The sequence below is a fragment of the Trematomus bernacchii genome, unplaced genomic scaffold, assembly GCF_902827165.1.
Source record: "Trematomus bernacchii unplaced genomic scaffold, fTreBer1.1, whole genome shotgun sequence".
NCBI lineage: Eukaryota > Metazoa > Chordata > Actinopteri > Perciformes > Nototheniidae > Trematomus > Trematomus bernacchii.
The window spans coordinates 2,351,247-2,369,567 of record NW_022987801.1 but is presented as its reverse complement, the minus strand read 5'-3'; the positions used below and the strand labels follow the sequence as shown (position 1 = coordinate 2,369,567).

Sequence of the window (18,321 nt, the reverse complement as noted above, 5' to 3'; positions counted from 1 at the left end):
CATTTAACATCATAGTTTTTACTGTTTTACCACACAACGTGCTTTGGCAATGCTGTGTTTGGTTATCATGCCAATAAAGCTTCCTTCAATTTGAAAGCAGTAATGCTAACTGTGTCCCATGTTCTTTACTGTAAGCTAGATGCATCCTGCTGCTGTATTGAGCTTCTATGTAAAAGCATCTGTCATGCAAATGCAGTTAATTTGAATCTGAACTGGAACTTGAGTGCTGACTGGTATGTAAATGTATAGCAATGCCAGGGGCATATTTAGTGATTAGTGGGCCCCAGGCAAAGCTAGGAATGGGGCCCCCTCATGCATTATTCTCACGCTTTTTCCTAACAGGGAATGTTGTTATTACTGAGGATACTGATGTTGTAGATCTAAGCCTTTACATCCGTTACTACGCACAGACACACAGACTCATTGCACCCATACACACACACTTTCTTTGTCTATGCCCAGAGACATTGAGTAACTTCAGTGGGCTTCCTAATTTTAGCTTGATAGTGTTTTCAAGTCGTTGCGTTTTGGCACAACACTATAGCCTTACGGTCCTCATGCAACAGTCTAAACTAGCTAACCTTTGGAAATGCAATGCTAATTTTCTGGAGTGCCCCTGGAATGCTCTCTTGTAGGAGTTACCATGGCTTAGGAGTTCAAGGTACTATCGCAGCTGTCCTTATCCAAGCCAGGGCGAACATTGTGTTGCATATTATTTCTTATATATCCCTATACTGCAGACTATCTTATAAATGGCAAACATATATTTAAAATGGTTCTATTTGTTGGGTACTTCTTTATGCCAACACCCAGTTTCACTTGTGCGAAAACTACTGCCGTACAGAAAAATCCATTATACATTTTCTGCAACAACGTATACATTTCCTTTTTGTTCGTCTTTCTGTTAATGATTCCTCCAGTGAGTCATTGTGTGTTATTGCTGCTCAGCACAAGTTTTTTTAAATAATTTATTGTACTTTTATCATCATAGTCTTCTTACACAGCTCATGTAGAGTCTCATGAGTATCCTAGTTAAAAGACCATTTAGGTCTAACCTTTGCCAGATCATATTGGTCTCCCAATACACAACAGCCAACTAGTTAGCTTTAGCTACGCATCATTGATTGTATAGTATGATATGTAGCATAAAAACACAATAGGCGTTTTTCATGTGGCAGGTTGGTGTATATTTATACTACATTAGATGTTTAAAAAAGGAGAAAAAGGACAACTCCACCCGGGGACTTGCACCCAAGGAAATGTACACAAGGCAATGCTTTACCTTTGACCAAAACCCTTGATTTCACAAGTAATCAGGACACAGGTTGGTTAACTGACAGGCAGAGACAGGTTTCCAATATAAATAAGTGTTTATTAAAAGTAAGCAAAAACATTTGGAAAATCAGGGAATGGTTGCTGCAAGATAAAATGGTGAGTTAGAAGATAAATATTCAGTTAAAATGATCATTTTTGCAGTTTATTTATGCTCTTAAAATCTGTGTATATTAAACAAGAAACCAAACCAAAAGTAGACTGAGGACAGTAAATGGGGTGGCAGGCTAGGGTGCTACCATATACCCACCAGCTGCATTCACAGCAAACGGGTAAGTCTCTCGTGCTCCCTGTGCTTTTCACCACAGCAAACAGTTAGGGTGACTCGCCCCCCCCCCTCCAATGACCGGCACTCAGCTCCACAACAAAAAAAACAGAACCAAAGTTAAACCAAAATAATCCCAGTTGGTTTAAACACTATGTAAACCTGGGCAAAATGCAAACAAAAACAAAAACAAATGTTACACTACTAAACAGTAAGGCATAAACAGCAGCAGGTGGGCCTAAAGTGGCTCACCATGCGGCTTACAAACAATTCACATGTTCTGGCCATAGTCACCACAGAGGTTTTTGACAAACTACTGTCATGGAGGACAACAGGAAGCAGGACATACTGTAAAGAAGTGAGGATTACAGAGCAGAGATTGAGGAGAAATGTGCAGAGAAACGGGCATGCCAACAGGGGAGTAATTGGGGGAGGAGTCAGGCCTTGAGCTGCATTCAAGAGCACTGCATTCCTTTGAGAACACTTGATACACTTGATTTGTTTGGGTCCCTCACTTCCGTTTCGCTTCTCATGCACTGATTGGCTAGCTGAACAGCCAATCAGAGTGATTTCTTTGGCCGACGGCCTTTAGCCTCCCGATTCAACATGTCAAATCGGCGGCGAAAGGTGTCGGCACGGCCGAAAAGACACAACGGTGCGGGACACACCCGGGGTGTTTCTCAATGTCGAGGACGCTTCCTTGGTAGGACATGTCTTCCGAGTCACTTACTTCAGAAGCAAGGCAAGAATCCTTCCTGGCATTCGGAAAACGAAGAGTGGAACAGGCGAGCAAGTGTGCAGGTGTGCGTCATATGAGAGGCCCCGCCTTAAATTTTCCGCCACAGATTTGGGGAAATTGGTCCGTGCGCAAAGCATTGTGGGGATTTTAAGACCGCGGAGGATACACATGTGCAGCCTCGAAATTTCTCGCTACGAAGGACGCCGGGCTCGGTAGAATTCCAAGGAGCCTGGACATTGGAACAGTCCTTCGGCGAGACTCGATGACGTAGCATCCTTGAAATAGTGGCTCTGGAGCATCCTTCCTTGACATTGAGAAACACCCCAAGACACACCAATCTGAGTAGGGCGACACGACGCTCATCGACGGCCCGACATCTATCGACGGCCGAAATCGGCTTGGTGTGTAAGGGACTTTAAATGCGTATTGCAGTGTGAAAGAAAGAGTATTTCTAAGAGTTTGGCGTGAGGTGTCCTGAAGTAACTGTCTGATGGTAATGGCTAAAATGAGCAGTGGAGGAGGTGTGAAGGGTTGTTATCAAGTGACAAAAGATGCTAAAGATTAGCTTGCTTTTCATTGGAAGTACTCGTCCACCTGTGAAAAGCAACAAGTCATTCAAAAGGTTTGTAACTGCCCTCAAGCACAACACATGCAAACCCATTCTGATCTGATGACGAGAAGACAAAACCCTTCGTGACCCTTTAAGATGCTTTTAGTTGCATTATGGGACATGTAGGATCACGTGGAGCTTGTCCAATGCTTCGGACAGAATTTCACGTTATCTTTCCTGCTGAGATTCGAATAGGCTCTTGTGAGACCTCCTACTTTATGGAAATGCAATGCTTATTTTCTGGAGTGCCCCTTTAATGGTCTCTTGTGGGAGTTACCTGGTGGTTTAGGGGGTTAAGGGACTATTCCCTTATCCAAGCCGGGGTGAAGACTTTGTTGCATATTATTTGTTATATAGCCCTTTACTGCAGACTATCTAAAAAAGTCAAAAATATAATTAAAAAAAGATTCTATTTGTTGGCTACTTCTTCAAAACTACTTCCGTACAGAAAAATCCATTATATAAATGTCCCTTTTTGTAGGTCTTCCTGTTTATCATTCCTACAGTGAGTCAATGTGTGTTTTTGCTGCTCAGCGGAAGTTTTTTAATAATTTATTGTGCTTTTATCATCATAGTCTTCTTACACAGCTCAAGTAGAGTCTTATAATGAGTATCCTAGTTAAAAGACCATTTAGGCAAGTGACCTTATTCTGCTTTCTAGCTTTTTCACTCCAATTAAATCCTACTCCTCTGATGTTTCCCGCTTAATGTTTTTCCATAGAGGCCCACATATCTTTCCGGGCCATGACAGGCAGGTTGTTTAAGTAATGATCTGGACTCTGGGGTGTAATGATTAAGTGAGGTATATGTTTTGTAGCCACACTTCAGCATATTGCATCCTATTATTCCAGAGAGGAAGAGGACACTTTGATAAGCCGACACTGCCTCTTCCTTGTATTGATCCTCGTGTGATGAGCGGTAGAGTTTATCCACGGCTTGTTAAACACCCTAGTGGCATTATAATTCATTGTTTTTGAGCTTGTTTGTGGGTCAGCAATAATGCGTGACACCATAATGCTGAATGGCCAATATTTGAAGTGGCTATTTTTTGGATTGATTGGATTTGTTTGCTTCCTCTCCTGCTTTTTTCCTGGCTGGTGATCGATTTAATTGCAAAACTTAGGGAGGGATGTTTAAATGTATAGGCAATTATTTCGTTTTTCTGTCAATGGAAATTGTTTTATAGTCACTTGCTCTGCTTTAAACCAGTACTGCAATATGTAAAGTTCCACAATGATAACTCTCCTATCATAACTTGTATTAACTTCGTCTTCAAATGAATAAATATGATACGAAGAAAAGTGTACAAGCATGTTGACTTACCTAGAAACCTCATTCAATGTGTTTGTGATTTATGTGTCTTATTCTGAAGTGTAGTTTCATCATTTTTGTGTATTTTGTGATATTTTCTTCTTACTCACAGCTTGTATTCACTTTGATTTAAAAGCTTTTTCAAACCCCCTTGTCCTACACCTCAGTGCAACAAGAGCCAAAAACACTTCATCCCTTTTCTTCCAGTAAGTGAATGCTACAGCCCTGTCTTCTACATTTTGTCTCTTAAAATCTGAAAAGAAGTGAAACCAGGACAGTCACATTTTTCACAAACATGGCCCCCTTGATCCCTACAGAAGGCGAGCGGGGGGGGGTCTCCGCTGTTAGACGCCGTCCCCCGGACACGCTTGGCTTCATCTTCCATTCGAGTTGTCAGGGTGCAATCAGCAGACATGGAGAGTTCTCTGGCTGGGCCGTGACATTACCATGACCTCTAGGGGTCCCTAGCACCACTAACAGCCCCCCCCCCCCCCCCTCTGAATTATTCAGCGTCATGAGGTTGTGGACGCTGTCACCGTTAAGCATGGCCGCGGTAAATGGTTTGATTCCCTTTGGGTTCAGCCAGCTATAAACACTTTGCACTTGTGGGTTTGTGGTGCAGGTTGAACATCAGTGCACACTTTGCGTTCATAAATATTTCTGTTGCTTAACTTTACCGCCTTCAGCAACGTGTCAGGCTTCAGCAACGAAAAGTACTTGGAATATTTGAATTTCTTTTTCTTTTGTCATGATTTTTCCCTATGGGCGTTTATTAATAATCAAATTGCAAAACACAGCAAATTGAAAAACAGTCTGATCTGGATTTTGTGCAAAATCTAGTCAATCTAAATGTTTAATGTGTTAGAGAAACAATTATAATTCCTTGTGATTTTAACTGATTTTGATTGGTCAATCATCTCTCATGCTGTTGGTTATCCTTGAAGAAGAGCAATGGCTTAAATTGTGATCTAAAATGCAGGTGCCATGCCACATTTATTATGAATTTGACAAATCTCCTAACAACAACAGTTTCTATTTGTTGGATGAGGCTCATAACTCTTTAATTATTAAAGACCTTGTAAATATAAATTGAGAAAAAAAGGTCCACTTAGTTCGCTGTAATATGTAGCTACTTGGAATTGGAAGGGTTAGGGTTATGAATGAAGTTTTATAATGGATTGAAAAAGTCCACAAAGCACAACATGGCTTATTTCTCTGACCTGCTTATCCAATATGTAACTCTTTAAAGCTGGGCTTAGCAGACTTCTGAAAAAAAAAAAAAAGAATCTGCCAACAATTTGAGAATACAGCTATCATACTGCAGCTCTCCTCTCTCCCCCCTCTGTCCTGGGAAGTCTGGTTTTCTCTCACACGACTTCAATTACAATATGTTAACAGGTTACTGTCAAAATTCTGCCCACTGACGCCAAACATTCTGCCTACCTCACACAGGCTTTGGGGAGTTTTCCCTTTCCTGTAGTGTGTTATATAGGTTTTTGTGCATTTAAATGGTCTGCACAGGCTACAATTCCAAAGTGTTCCCAAAGTTTATCTCCCACACACTCCCCCCTGCCTGAAATGCCTCCATTGGACTCCTTTGTTTACTTCCTTAACATAATGACATCACAACGTAACACTTGCGCTTCTATTGGCTAGCGCACCCACACATTGTACGTGATAGGCTAAGGTGAGGGACATCTCTAAGCGGTTGCCCAATCACAACAGAGCCAGTCAGTTAACCAATCAGAGCAGACTGGGCTCTGGTTTCAGACTGAGGGTGAAAAGAGTGTTAGGATTCTTGACTCAATAGTATGAGGACTCAAATGCACAACCCAGAGACAAAAAAGGTTGGAAGAAAAATAATCTTTACTTTGCAAAAACAAAATCACTCTTCCAGAGGATATAACAAACTGTCAAAAGCAAAGCTCAATTAAAATGGAAACTGAGCAATCTGTTGCCACTAAATGTTTTTAAAGCTCGGTTGGATGCTACTGAATCGGAAGCTGTTGGTACCTGTGCATGTGGATAGTTATGTCAATTGTAATCCCTGTAATGATACTGTATGATGTCCTTTTGTTGCTCTGTTATGTTTTTAATGTTTCATGTGGAACCTACTTGAGCAGGTCTCCCTTGAAAAAGAGATCAATGATCTCAATGGGATACAACCTGGATAAATAAAGGTTTGAAATGAAATGAAAGCGCTCACAATGGAGGATAAAAGGCAAAACACTGAGTCCTTTAAATGATGGCTTGGATATGGCTTCATGGAACGAACGAACAATACGAACCGACAACTAACAAGGGGAGACAGGACAATATATACATGAGGTAAGTGGGCACAGGTGGAAACAATCAGGGGCGGGGCAGATGCTGACGATGGCGGGAAAAAGAACCAAGGCAGGAAGTAAAGGGACCTGGAATGAGACAAGGTGAGTACAAAAATAAAACAAGAAGTGGAACATAAACTAAACTAACATGAACATGACAATCACAAACATGACACAACTTAACATAATTGACGGGACACTACAAAGAGGTGCTGCAGCACAGGCAGCATGAGAAAAATAAAGAGCTTTTTGAACATTAAAGCATGGAGACATGTCACAGTAGAGGCACAACATACAAATGTGAACCTGAAAATAACCATAATAGTCATCTAATAATTAACTGAATTAATTGATTATAAAAACCTTAGCCAATACTACCGGGTGATATTTGGAGTCGCTCAACATGATATATTGTAGCCTGTACATGAGACTTTTATGCACAATGGAAATGGACCAATAATTTAGGGAGAGGCTTAGCCCTCTCTAGCCTTCATTAACCATCTGTGTTATTGTCCTTTAACTTGGTCTTAAAAGCATTTGACAAAAAACCTTCCCTTTCTCATGAATATTTCATAAGTTCTGTGTTTTTGTTGGGTACACTTCAGTCCTTTTTGCATCAGTGTAAAGGACTTTGTATCTCCCCCGCGCTAAAAATAACGATATGCTTGCCTTAGCTTCATCGGTCGCTGAAACAAGAGCCGCTTCACCTTCTTGAAGTTTATAATAAGGAAAAAAAAACAGACTCTGGGTCAGTGCTAATGGGGTGGAGGGGGCAGGAGGGTGGGGATAGTGCCTCATTTAGTACAGATAAAACCTCTACTGTTCCAAACAGGGCTGTCAACGCTTCCTGTCAGCACTGCTATACACACACACACACACACACACACACACACACACACACACACACACACACACACACACACACCTCTTTGTCAACCTCTTTTGCTTCCTCATTTCCCTCCATCCCTACTTTCTCCTCTCTTCCTCCTTTCTCTCCTCCCTCTGAATTTGTACTGATTAGGTTTCACTCTGCTTTCCAGTTATGTGTTATCTCCTGTGTGTGTGTGTGTGTGTGTGTGTGTGTGTGTGTGTGTGTGTGTGTGTGTGTGTGTGTGTGTGTGTGTGTGTGTGTGTGTGTGTGTGTGTGTGTGTGTGTGTTTCTGTACGTACATATGTGTGTATGTGTGTGTGTTAATGAAATCCCCCTCCCCTGGACTCAGGTGTCACCGCACTCTCCCTCCACTCCTTTGAACGGAGAGGGGGATCAACATAAGGGCAAAGGTTTTCGACAGTTTCCCATGTACGGAATAAATTAAGCGCTGCTGTGGACAATGTGTGTGAAAGCTCAATACACACACACACACAAGGTAGTGTTTTGAGTCGGTGAACACTGGCTCAGGCTCTCTTAAAGCCTATGGTCATATTACCGAGCAGGGGGTCAAAGGTCAAAGCCAATGAGCCGCCACACACAGAAGGAGCTGTGTTCTGGCTGAGCTGCCACTCGGCTTTTCTTCTGTGTAAAACATCGGCCTCTTGGTGTGTGTTTTGACGTGATGAAGGAGGACTCGTTTCTGGATCAACACCCACATGCACAACGCAGATGTATGTCACTCTCTAAAAACTCATCATCCCGAATTGAGTTGACGATCTAGGAGCTTTTATTTTAGACTTGCGACCCAGATTTTTTCCGCCACATCACGGTCATCTGCTGCTTTACCTCCTGTGGCTTAGTTCAGCTTTCAAAGGAGATGAAAAGAGATATGATAGGGATGTATAGATACACACACACAAACACACACACACACACACACACACACACACACACACACACACACACACACACACACACACACACACACACACACACACACACACACACACACACACACACACACACACACACACAGGTCATCAGCTTAGTGGTGTTCCTTCGCATACTGAACCCAGGGCTCTAATCTGCAGAACGACTTTGTAACAATAATCTATACACATTATGAAATTGAATTGGAGGCCAGCACATAATGAGGCAAGCAATCACTTTTACTGCTCGCAACCTTCATGGTGGTTTTTCCATACGCTACAATCTTCTGAAAAACCGAACGCATATGCTGCTCGTCCTTGCAGTTTGTCTCATTGTATACTTTGCATTATTCGGCCCTTTTATAAGCCTACATAACTGATTTTCATTGTCTTACTGGCACAATCTAAAGGCAGCCATTGATTACTTTTTGTTTCACGGTTGCATAAAAGCAATCTTTCCGAAATGTGAAACGTTGGTGGAATACATAAGCAGAAATGTTTCAACTATGGCCTTGTGCTATGATTTTTAAGACATGTTATTTACTAAACTGTTCACATACCTTTCTGTTTAGTGTAACTATTACAAGCAGTGGCGTAGCTGTGGGTGGGCCCGGGTGGGCCTGGGCCCACCCACATGCACGTCTGGCCCACCCACAGCCAATCAGCGCGTTATAGCGCAGAGCCGGGAAGCCCAGAAGGAAGTGCCACAAACTGCAGTTCCTCTAGTGGCCAACAGGGGATGGATGCAGAAAGGAGCAATTCCCATAGACCCCCATGTTAAAATGCCCAACTTTACAGCAGAAATAAACATGTTTCTAGCTGGATCCAATCAAACTTATTCTGGATATAGTTAGATTCCACCTTCATGACAATGGAATAGGGAGTGCATTTTTTTACCGTGAGTAAATTAGTAAGTAAAGTAGGTTTTGCCGTGAGTTAACGAAAGTCTTATTTCTTCTTGAGGTCTGCAGTGAAGCGTGTACACATTTGCTGAATATGAAAACTCTCAGTGTGCCCACTGTGTCAAGGATAAACAACCTGTGGCCGCCGAGCCAGTCATGTGTAGGGATGGGTACTGTTGTAGCAAAACACCTAGGTGGTGGCTGAAAGCCCCCCTCTCCGCTACGCGCGGTTCGTTAGATGAGGCTGATTCTAAATAAATAAAGAAAGGAATTGAAAACACCGGAATTAAAGGTTATAACAATAATCTGAGTTTACTGGTAAGAAACAAAACACGTATACAAGTTTTACAGAGTACTCCGGACTTCAGGTTTCCACTGCTGTGCGATACAGGTATCGGGACCAGCCAGTCAGCAAACAAGAAGCATTTTACATGCATAAACAACAGTATTCATATTTATATTTTGGGGCGGAGATGTGTTGACTTCTTCCTTCCCATTTTACTCCGAAGCGAATCAGAGAGTCCGTGGGGAGGAGCTGTGTGAGCTGCTCACTCCCCCAGGTGTTTCTACTGGTTGGATTCACTTCTGGTCGGGTCCAATACAGCGAATCAGAGTTCTGACCAGAACGTGACATTCTGAAGTTCAACAGGGGCAAAGTCAATCTTATCTCTGCACCTATTTTCACTCCCTTACTTTCCCATGGAATATTTCACATAAACTATTCTTTCTCAGACAATTAAACATTGTGCACGACTGTCTTTCTAGTAGCGCTGTAGCCCCATCCACGACTAACTTTTCCACGTCAGGTGTTATGTATGCTAGCAGCAACACACGGAGTTAACTCAATTATACAAACATGGGCTAATGATTAGAGGTAATTTAGAGTTATTTATTTTGTTAAAGTTTCGGCTATTCTGTTTACATTTCTGTCATCACATTATTTAATACGATTTGTTAAAACACTGTTGTTTCTTTTGATGTGAAATATTATGTATTTAATTAAAATAAAAAGCAATGATAGTTTTGTTCACAATTTGTGTTAGTTCGTTTACCTTCTTTTTTTCTCCAAAAAAACCGATAAAAGTACCGTTAAAGCCGTGCCTATGTTTTTGTTTTCACTGCTAGTTTATGCTTATGTTCAATTAGTGCATTCAAAAATCATTAATGAAGTTTCAGCTCAGACCCCACGCTTAATAAGTCTCCCCCTGGCCCACCTACATTTCTCCAGGCCCACCCACACAATAATTCCTGGCTACGCCACTGATTACAAGTTCTCAAAAAATGCACTATATGACAATACATAATGATATTATTATATAAAAAACGAAATATGCTGTGACATTATATGAGAAGTTATCCATATCATTGTATATTGGGAATAAAAACATGAGAAAGTCATTATTCTTCTACAAAAGTCAAAACTGATGGTTGCAGCTGCGGTTGCAGGTAGTGGGCGCGTGGCGGCGGTAACGTGCTGTGACGTCAACGTGACCTCACCAACATGGCGGCGCCCATCAGCAGCTACAGCTGGTTCGCTTCCGTTTCGAGAAAAGTGGGAAGTTTACTATTTAATTCGGTTTGCATTGCCCAAGCAGCGACGTGCAGTGCCAAAATGGACTCTGTGGGGCCAACCAAGGTTAGACAGCAATTCTTAATCATATTTTAAGGCTGTATTACAATAAAATACCCGTTAAAATAATACATTCGAGACAAAAACATGCCATATTCAGCTGCTGTTGCGTGTTCTAACTGCTGAAACGGCTGTGTTATATAACGAGCTATCTCTACACTGCTGTCACGGATTGTACATTATCCTTATATTATTAGCTGCATAACAGGTGTTTCATTATTATGTTTCTTCCTCAGCTGGAGTTTGCAGTGCAGATGACATGTGAGAGCTGCGCAGTTAAAGTCAGAGCTGCTCTGGAGGGAAAACCAGGTATCAAAGCATTCAAAGGCCTACGTTATTAATGCATGTTTACAGCCTCTGAAACAACTCTTTGTACAGTAACTGCTCTTAGTCATCTGGAACTGACACTTTGAATCTGGCTCTTTGAAAACGGCATAGGCTATCTGAAATAGTACAAATAATGACCATAACAAAGCATGTCAGAGAGCTTTTATCTGTCACTAGTTTATGGCTGTTGGACTTTATTCATGCATTCCAGTGCAAATTGTAGCATGTCTTATTACTCAGCAAAGCACAATTCTCTATATAGAATCCTTTCTAGCAAGTAAAGAGCTTTACACTGGCGTCTAAATCTACAAGTAACATGTTCCACCTTTACAAGTCCCTAACATGTTCATAGGAAGTCAACTCAAAAGAACTGTGTAACTTGGCACAAGTCATAGTCAGTGATAACTTTCAATTGTTACACTTCAAATTTTGTAATCCTAATTGAATCCCAAACTTGTGTTACGTAGACATATTGTGTGCACAGCAAATCAGCTGGAGATGCCATATGTCTACAGGCAAGTATTAAATGCAAGACACATGCACAGTAATGTTTCTTATTTTATGAATGAATATCCACTTGGGTTTATGGTGTAGGACCAGGTGGAGGGGTTATATCTCTTCGCTGGCCTGGGAGCGCCTTGGGATCCCCCAGTCAGAGATGGTTGATGTGGCCAGGGAAAGGAAAGTTTGGGGCTTTCTGCTGGAACTGCTACCTCCGCGACCCGACCACGGATAAGCGGGAGAAGATGGATGGATGGATGAATTATGGTGTAGAGCAGCTTGAGCAGCTAGGGAAATCATCCTGGAAATCAGCATAACACCTTTTTAACTTTTACCAAATGTTTTCGATCTTTCCCCCAGAAATCCAATGTTGACTTCAGTGCAACCGACAGGAAGAGAAACTACTCATAAGAGTGATAAAATAGAAAAGGCTTTCAATTTATGTTATTCCGCATAAGGCAGAAAAGCAGCCTCACATTTCAGATAATGTTTGTCATGTTGCTTGATGAGTGGCTTGGACTATTCTCTTTAATATTTATATAGTTTTTGTAATTTCTCTGTCTGTTTATATATATCAGAGGATAATGTATCACTGCTATGATTGTGTTTGCAGGAGTGACGTCTGTCAGTGTGGATGTGGGTAAGGAGGAGGTGTTGGTGGATTCCACTCTCACCACTGCAGAGGTGCAGGCTCTGATCGAGAGCACCGGACGCAGAGCCGTGCTGAAAGGCATGGGAGGATCAGAGCAAGGTGAGAAACTGCAGGACAGGAGTACGGCTGGGAATCAAACCGCCATACCTTTATACAGTACAATACATGTGTTGTAAATGTTCCAAAAACAGCTTAGATTTGGCATGATGAATTTCATCTTTTTCTTAATCAATTGTAGACAAGGTAGATGAAAGAAGTCAAACCATATACATAGACATAAACAGAAAAGTGTGTGTGTGTCAGGATACATGTTCAAGGTTCTTTATTTTGTCATACGAACATAGCTACAGTGTAGTTATGCCGATGAAAATCTTGGGTCACAGGCTTCTTCAACAGTGCAACACAATAACACAGATAAACAGAAAAATATAGTGCAAGTAAATAGTAAATACAAAAATAAAAATAGTTTAAAAAAGTGAAATGGTGAAATAGTGCAATAAGAGTCTATATGCAAGTTATTGAAATGATATATTAGAGAAATAGATAAATAATTACTAAGTAGCAGATGAATGTTATGGATGTTGTTTCAACAGTTCAGGTGTTTAACAGATGTTGTTTCAGCAGTTCAGTTGTTTAACAGTCTTATTGCTTGTGGTATGAAACTGTCTCTGAATCTGGTGGTTTTAGTCCGGATGCTGCGGTAACGCCTACCAGACGGCAGCAGACAGAACAGTTTGTGGCTGGGGTGATGGGGGGTCTTTTATAATCCGGAGGGATTTCTTCCTGAGCCGCTTTGCACAGTACTTTTGTTTGGTCTCATCAAAACCCATTGTGTGCATCTTTGAGGTCTAACAAGCTAAAACCAGTATTGTTTTCATCTGTGTTTTATAGCCAAAATCCCTCAGTCTGGGTCTCTAAAACCCTCAGAGGTACATAACATAAGGTAAAATGTCCAATAAAAGATAATAAAAAAATATATAGAATTGAAAACATTTATATAAACACAAGAAGTAAAAAGTGCAATAAAAGATCAAATAAAATAATGTATAACAAATATAGGAAGTCAAAGTAAAAAGTCAAAGTAAAAATGTGCTCGTTGTACCACAATATATAACATGTTTATTACAATTGCTAAGTTTAAAATTGGATTATAAAGTACTTTTTTTAATCGTGCAAATTGTTCATTACGTCTGTGTTTTCCTGACAGACCTGGGTTCAGCGGTGGCCATGCTGGCGGGCGTGGGGAGAATCCAGGGGGTGGTGCGCTTCCTTCAGCTGTCGGAGCAGCGGTGCCTGATCGATGGGACCATTGATGGGCTGGAGCCCGGACCCCACGGCCTCCACGTCCACACCCTGGGGGACCTGACCCAGGACTGCCTCAGGTAACAGGGAGTGGGTGAACAGGCTGCTCCGGTTAAAGGGGATAGTGTGAGTGTTTTAGAGTGGCACTGTATGAGGTACTTATCCGTAGTCAGTGTAACACATACGCCCCCATTTTGGAGAAGCAGACAGGAGTCAGAGCAAGGAAGCAAAGCAATGAGCGACTGTGGACAGAGGCAGCAAAAAACCATTTTAGACATTTTGATAGAAATGTATGAGTTAATGTTTCCTATATATTTAGAATATTATTTTACACTACATTACATGGTACAAAGCTGATGCTTTTATCCAAAGGGACTTACACACACTTACCGTAGACATTGCTACAGGAGTGATTTGGGGTTAAGTATATTGCCACTTCCAACATATTGACTGTCTTGGGATAGAACCACCGACCCTCTGATGGTAGACATTTCTTTTTCCTGTGTGCCTTATCTCCCCAACACAGCCCTTTGCAACGAGAAACTGAAGTTGTTATCTGTGCTCTCTCTATAGCCGCCAGACTCCATTGAGAAAACAACAGTAATTTTACCTCACACAACACGAGAGTTACCATATACAGCTGCCTGGATTAGTTTTTGCGTTTGTTGTGTTTTCATGTGACTTTAGTGTGTCCAGAATAACCCTCTGAAGAACCGTAGTCACACAAGAACACAAACACTACAACTAACTCAAGTTTTATAGTTTTTGTTGGAGTTTTTTGTGTGGTTAAAATACAGATTTGAAGAATGATCCATTTTGAAGTGTCTTGTCATTGTTAGTGATGGACAATCGACAGCAATCGAGACATTGACAGCTAATGCACACAAGAAATTGCACTGCAAACTAGTTTTGTTAACTTATATTTAATTAAATGTAATTCATTTCTGTTTTTATAGTTGTGGAGAGCACTATAACCCCTTTGGAAGACAACACGGCGGTCCAGGGGATTCTGAAAGGGTACATCCATATATTTCTCTTATAACTCTATAAAAATAACTTTCTGCTTGTTCATTTTAATCTTTTTTGGAGACTACTTGCCCCATGCTGTGTAGATCATTTTCTATCAGAACATTTATAAAAGAAGTAAGTTAATAATTGGTCTTCTTCTCCATAAATTCTGACAAAATCACTCCTGGGATTCAATAAAATGTCAACACAAGCCAAATAAATGATGTGATACTCGCCAAATATGTCCCACAGGAGCCATTGTGAGCAGTTCGGGTGCTAAATTGTCTATTAGATGTGTGACAGAGCTACAAGTTTGCCGCAGTGTTCCCTGGCGCACATGCTGTGTACTCCTTGTGTTATTTATTCAATGTGTGTCGTTGTCGCGCAGCATGTCGGTGATCTGGGAAATATTGTCGCAGGACCAGATGGCAGGGCTTCATTTAGACAAGAGGACAGTCAGATAAAGGTAACCTGCACGCACGCACGCACGCACGCACACACACACACACATACATTTTGCACTTGTATGAAGGCTTGTAACTACAGTATATTGGGCTTTAGGAATCAAAGATGTCACATTTTATTTATATAGCCAAATATAAATTAAATGTCTGTTTTAGGGGTTCACAGTCTACACAGCATATGTTTACCTTTGCGCTTGGACCCTCACAGCGCACAGGGAAAAGCTTGCAAAGAAACCCATCAAAATAAAATCAGGATGCCCAGGATGCTGAGTTAGTAACAGGCATTTATGGAACATGAACATATAGAGATTGATGGAGAGAAAAATAGGAAAAGAGAGGAGAACAATCAAAGGTGAAAGTCTCGCACTTAGTTATGCTGCTAAGGGCTGGGTTAATGTAAGCCTGAGCCAGCCCTAACTATAAGCTTTATTAAAAACATCTTAAGCCTGTCATAAATCCACATTAAACAACACCAGATGACATATTTTTAATCTCTTCTTCTGTGATACCTTGGTGCTGGCTGCAGGTGTGGGATGTGATTGGCCGGTCGCTGGTGGTCGATGCGGGGGAGGACGACCTGGGTCGGGGCGATCACCCTCTCTCCAAACAGACCGGGAACTCTGGGGAAAGGTGGGTCAAAAGCAGGGGTTTCACATGGTGGTGCACACAATTATGTGAAGGGGGGGGAGTAGCCTCGGCTGGGCACTTGCTCCTTAAAGCATTTGAAGGACTCCTCTTCAACCGTATAAATTGTTATAAGTCTGTTTTTGCACTAGATACAATTTTTTTTAAATCGTGCTTCTTTAAACTTAATTTAGTTAATTATTTAAAGAAAGGTAGTTTGTACTAACTGCATTTCAATTGAACACAATTGGATAGCTTTGTTAAACTACTAGCTTCAAGGTTGGGACTAATTATTATTAATTATTGATAAGCATTCTTTAAAGCTGTATTTAAGTCATTGCTGGCCTTTTGAAGCAGGTTTTAAAATTGTTTTAAACTCTCTCTATGTCTCTCCTCTGCAGACTGGCCTGTGGGATCATCGCCCGATCAGCAGGTCTTTTCCAAAATGCAAAACAGATTTGTGCGTGTGACGGGGTCACGCTGTGGGAGGAGAGAGACCGGCCCATTGCAGGGAAAGGCCGGAGCAAAGCCAGCACAGAGACCCCCGCTGCACACCTCTGAACCTGAGACACAAACACCAATCATATCTCTAACCTGTGGACAGTTAAGGGCACATCGGAGAGAAATGCAGAGGACATTTGCTGACAGAGGGTCAAAGCTGAAGCGAGGAAAACAAAGAGTACTTAGGAAAACGTTTACACACAGCTGGACGGACGACCAAAGATAAAAAGCCTTAGTTTCATGATTTCTTTCTTTGTGTCAAAATCAAATCCTCTTGCAGTCTGTGTCCTCTGAGGATTCTAAAGCGGATTAAATCCACATGGGACTTTGTGAAAGTCACCTTTGATTAGCTAGATTTCAGTTAATATGTTTGTATAACCAGTCCCCTCTGACACACTTGTCACATCACTGTCTCATTTGATGTATTGGCTGGGATGAATGCGCTGTAGTCTGGCATTAAAAATGTCTAGGTTAATTATAGACGCCTCTTAAAAACAGTATGAGTAACTATTAAGAGGAAAATCAACACACAAATAGGATTACAAAGCGGTGTCATGCTAATATTTAGTATATTCACTGTCATGTAGACTTTCTCAACCTAAGTAACCTAGTGTTTTTATTGAGAATGCATTGAAAAAATACCCAGAAAGGCTACAGAAAAGTCCAAATAGAAACCTAAAATGTAGGGACAATTGATGGAAACATCAAATGATGGGCACTCCTGGTAGTAGTTGTAGCCTAAACATTCACAATCCCAAAGTTATGGATTCACATGTCCAGACATGGATGATCCCAATGTGATATCTTAAAGAAATCCATCTATGAAGGGTCACAATAAGAGTGTGATAGACGTAAATAATGTGGAAATCTGTATCGCCGTTAGCTGAATTTGGACCTCACTTTTGTCCACCATTGGTGTGTTCATCTTTAATCCATAAGGTGGTGTGAGTGACTTGGCTAAGAGAGATTTAAAAGAGCTCGAGAGAGAGAGTCAAATTCCACCGAGAGTGAAAGGCCGAGGGGGGGTTAAAGTTTGGGGGGGGGGCTTCCTTGAAGGACTGTTCCCTCAGCTGTCTTCACAACATGGAGACTGAGTGTACAATTACCTTAGAACCTTACAGAAAAACTGTAAATCGGCTTTGAATCAACCGCTGTATTGTCTTGATGATTGAAGTATAATATAATAACGTAAAACCTCTACCTCTGGCCACTTGTTGATTTCTGTTAACTCTTGATGAAGACATCAATATTGGCACAGTGTGTGTGTGCAATCTTTTGTCCATATGAGAGTGTGTAGCCAGTTTTGCATTGATTTTCTAGCAAATTGAGCATCTGTCTTGTCCTGTTGGTGCATGAATAGGCTTATTGAATTTTCCCCCAAATGTCCACTCGTTGGTGTCTTTTTCCATCTGTGTCTGAGGGCTGCGAACACAACTTGAATGTACAATCGATGTTTGTTCAAATTATCGATTCACGCCTGGTGTATTTTCAATTAATAATTGAATCTATACGTTTTGGGAAATGGTGGAAATGTGTTATTTTCTTTAAAATTCTGTTTTTTCTTCAACTTTTAATCAAAGAAAGTGATATAAATCAGAAGAACTGGAACATTTAAGAAGCTAAAACAAGTGAATGTGTTGTTTTTTTGCTGACTCATTTCCTGCTTGAAGCTGTGTGTCATTAGCAGTCATTTCACACTTGATCTGTCCTCTTAAGCAAATGTGATATATATCTTTCATAGCAGATAAATTAGCTCTTTGATTAAACTCCCTTTGGAGCTGACCCCCTGTGGCTATAAAGGCCGCCCTTGTTCTTCTTGTGGCTTTTGATGATTAAAACAGCTTTATACAGTGGTGTAAAGTAACTAAGGACATTACTCAAGTACAGTACAACTTTGAGGGACTTTATATTTCAATATATATCCTTTATTTAACCAGGTAAAAGACTCATTGAGATTAAAATCTCTTTTCCAAGAGTGACCTGGCCAAGAAGGGCAGCATGTACGAAGTTACAACAGATAAACTAA

General features: G+C 41.1%; 1 protein-coding gene across 1 annotated transcript; it reads left to right on the top strand.

Moving 5' to 3' along the window:
• Positions 1 to 10,740: 10,740 nt before the first annotated feature.
• Positions 10,741 to 18,077, top strand: LOC117498099 (copper chaperone for superoxide dismutase-like). Its single transcript, XM_034150170.1, has 8 exons — positions 10,741 to 10,922; positions 11,153 to 11,225; positions 12,358 to 12,495; positions 13,604 to 13,778; positions 14,655 to 14,715; positions 15,095 to 15,172; positions 15,697 to 15,800; positions 16,196 to 18,077. The coding sequence occupies exons 1-8, from the start codon at positions 10,788 to 10,790 to the stop codon at positions 16,353 to 16,355; spliced, it is 924 nt and encodes a 307-aa protein (XP_034006061.1). The 5' UTR covers positions 10,741 to 10,787; the 3' UTR covers positions 16,356 to 18,077.
• Positions 18,078 to 18,321: the final 244 nt, after the last annotated feature.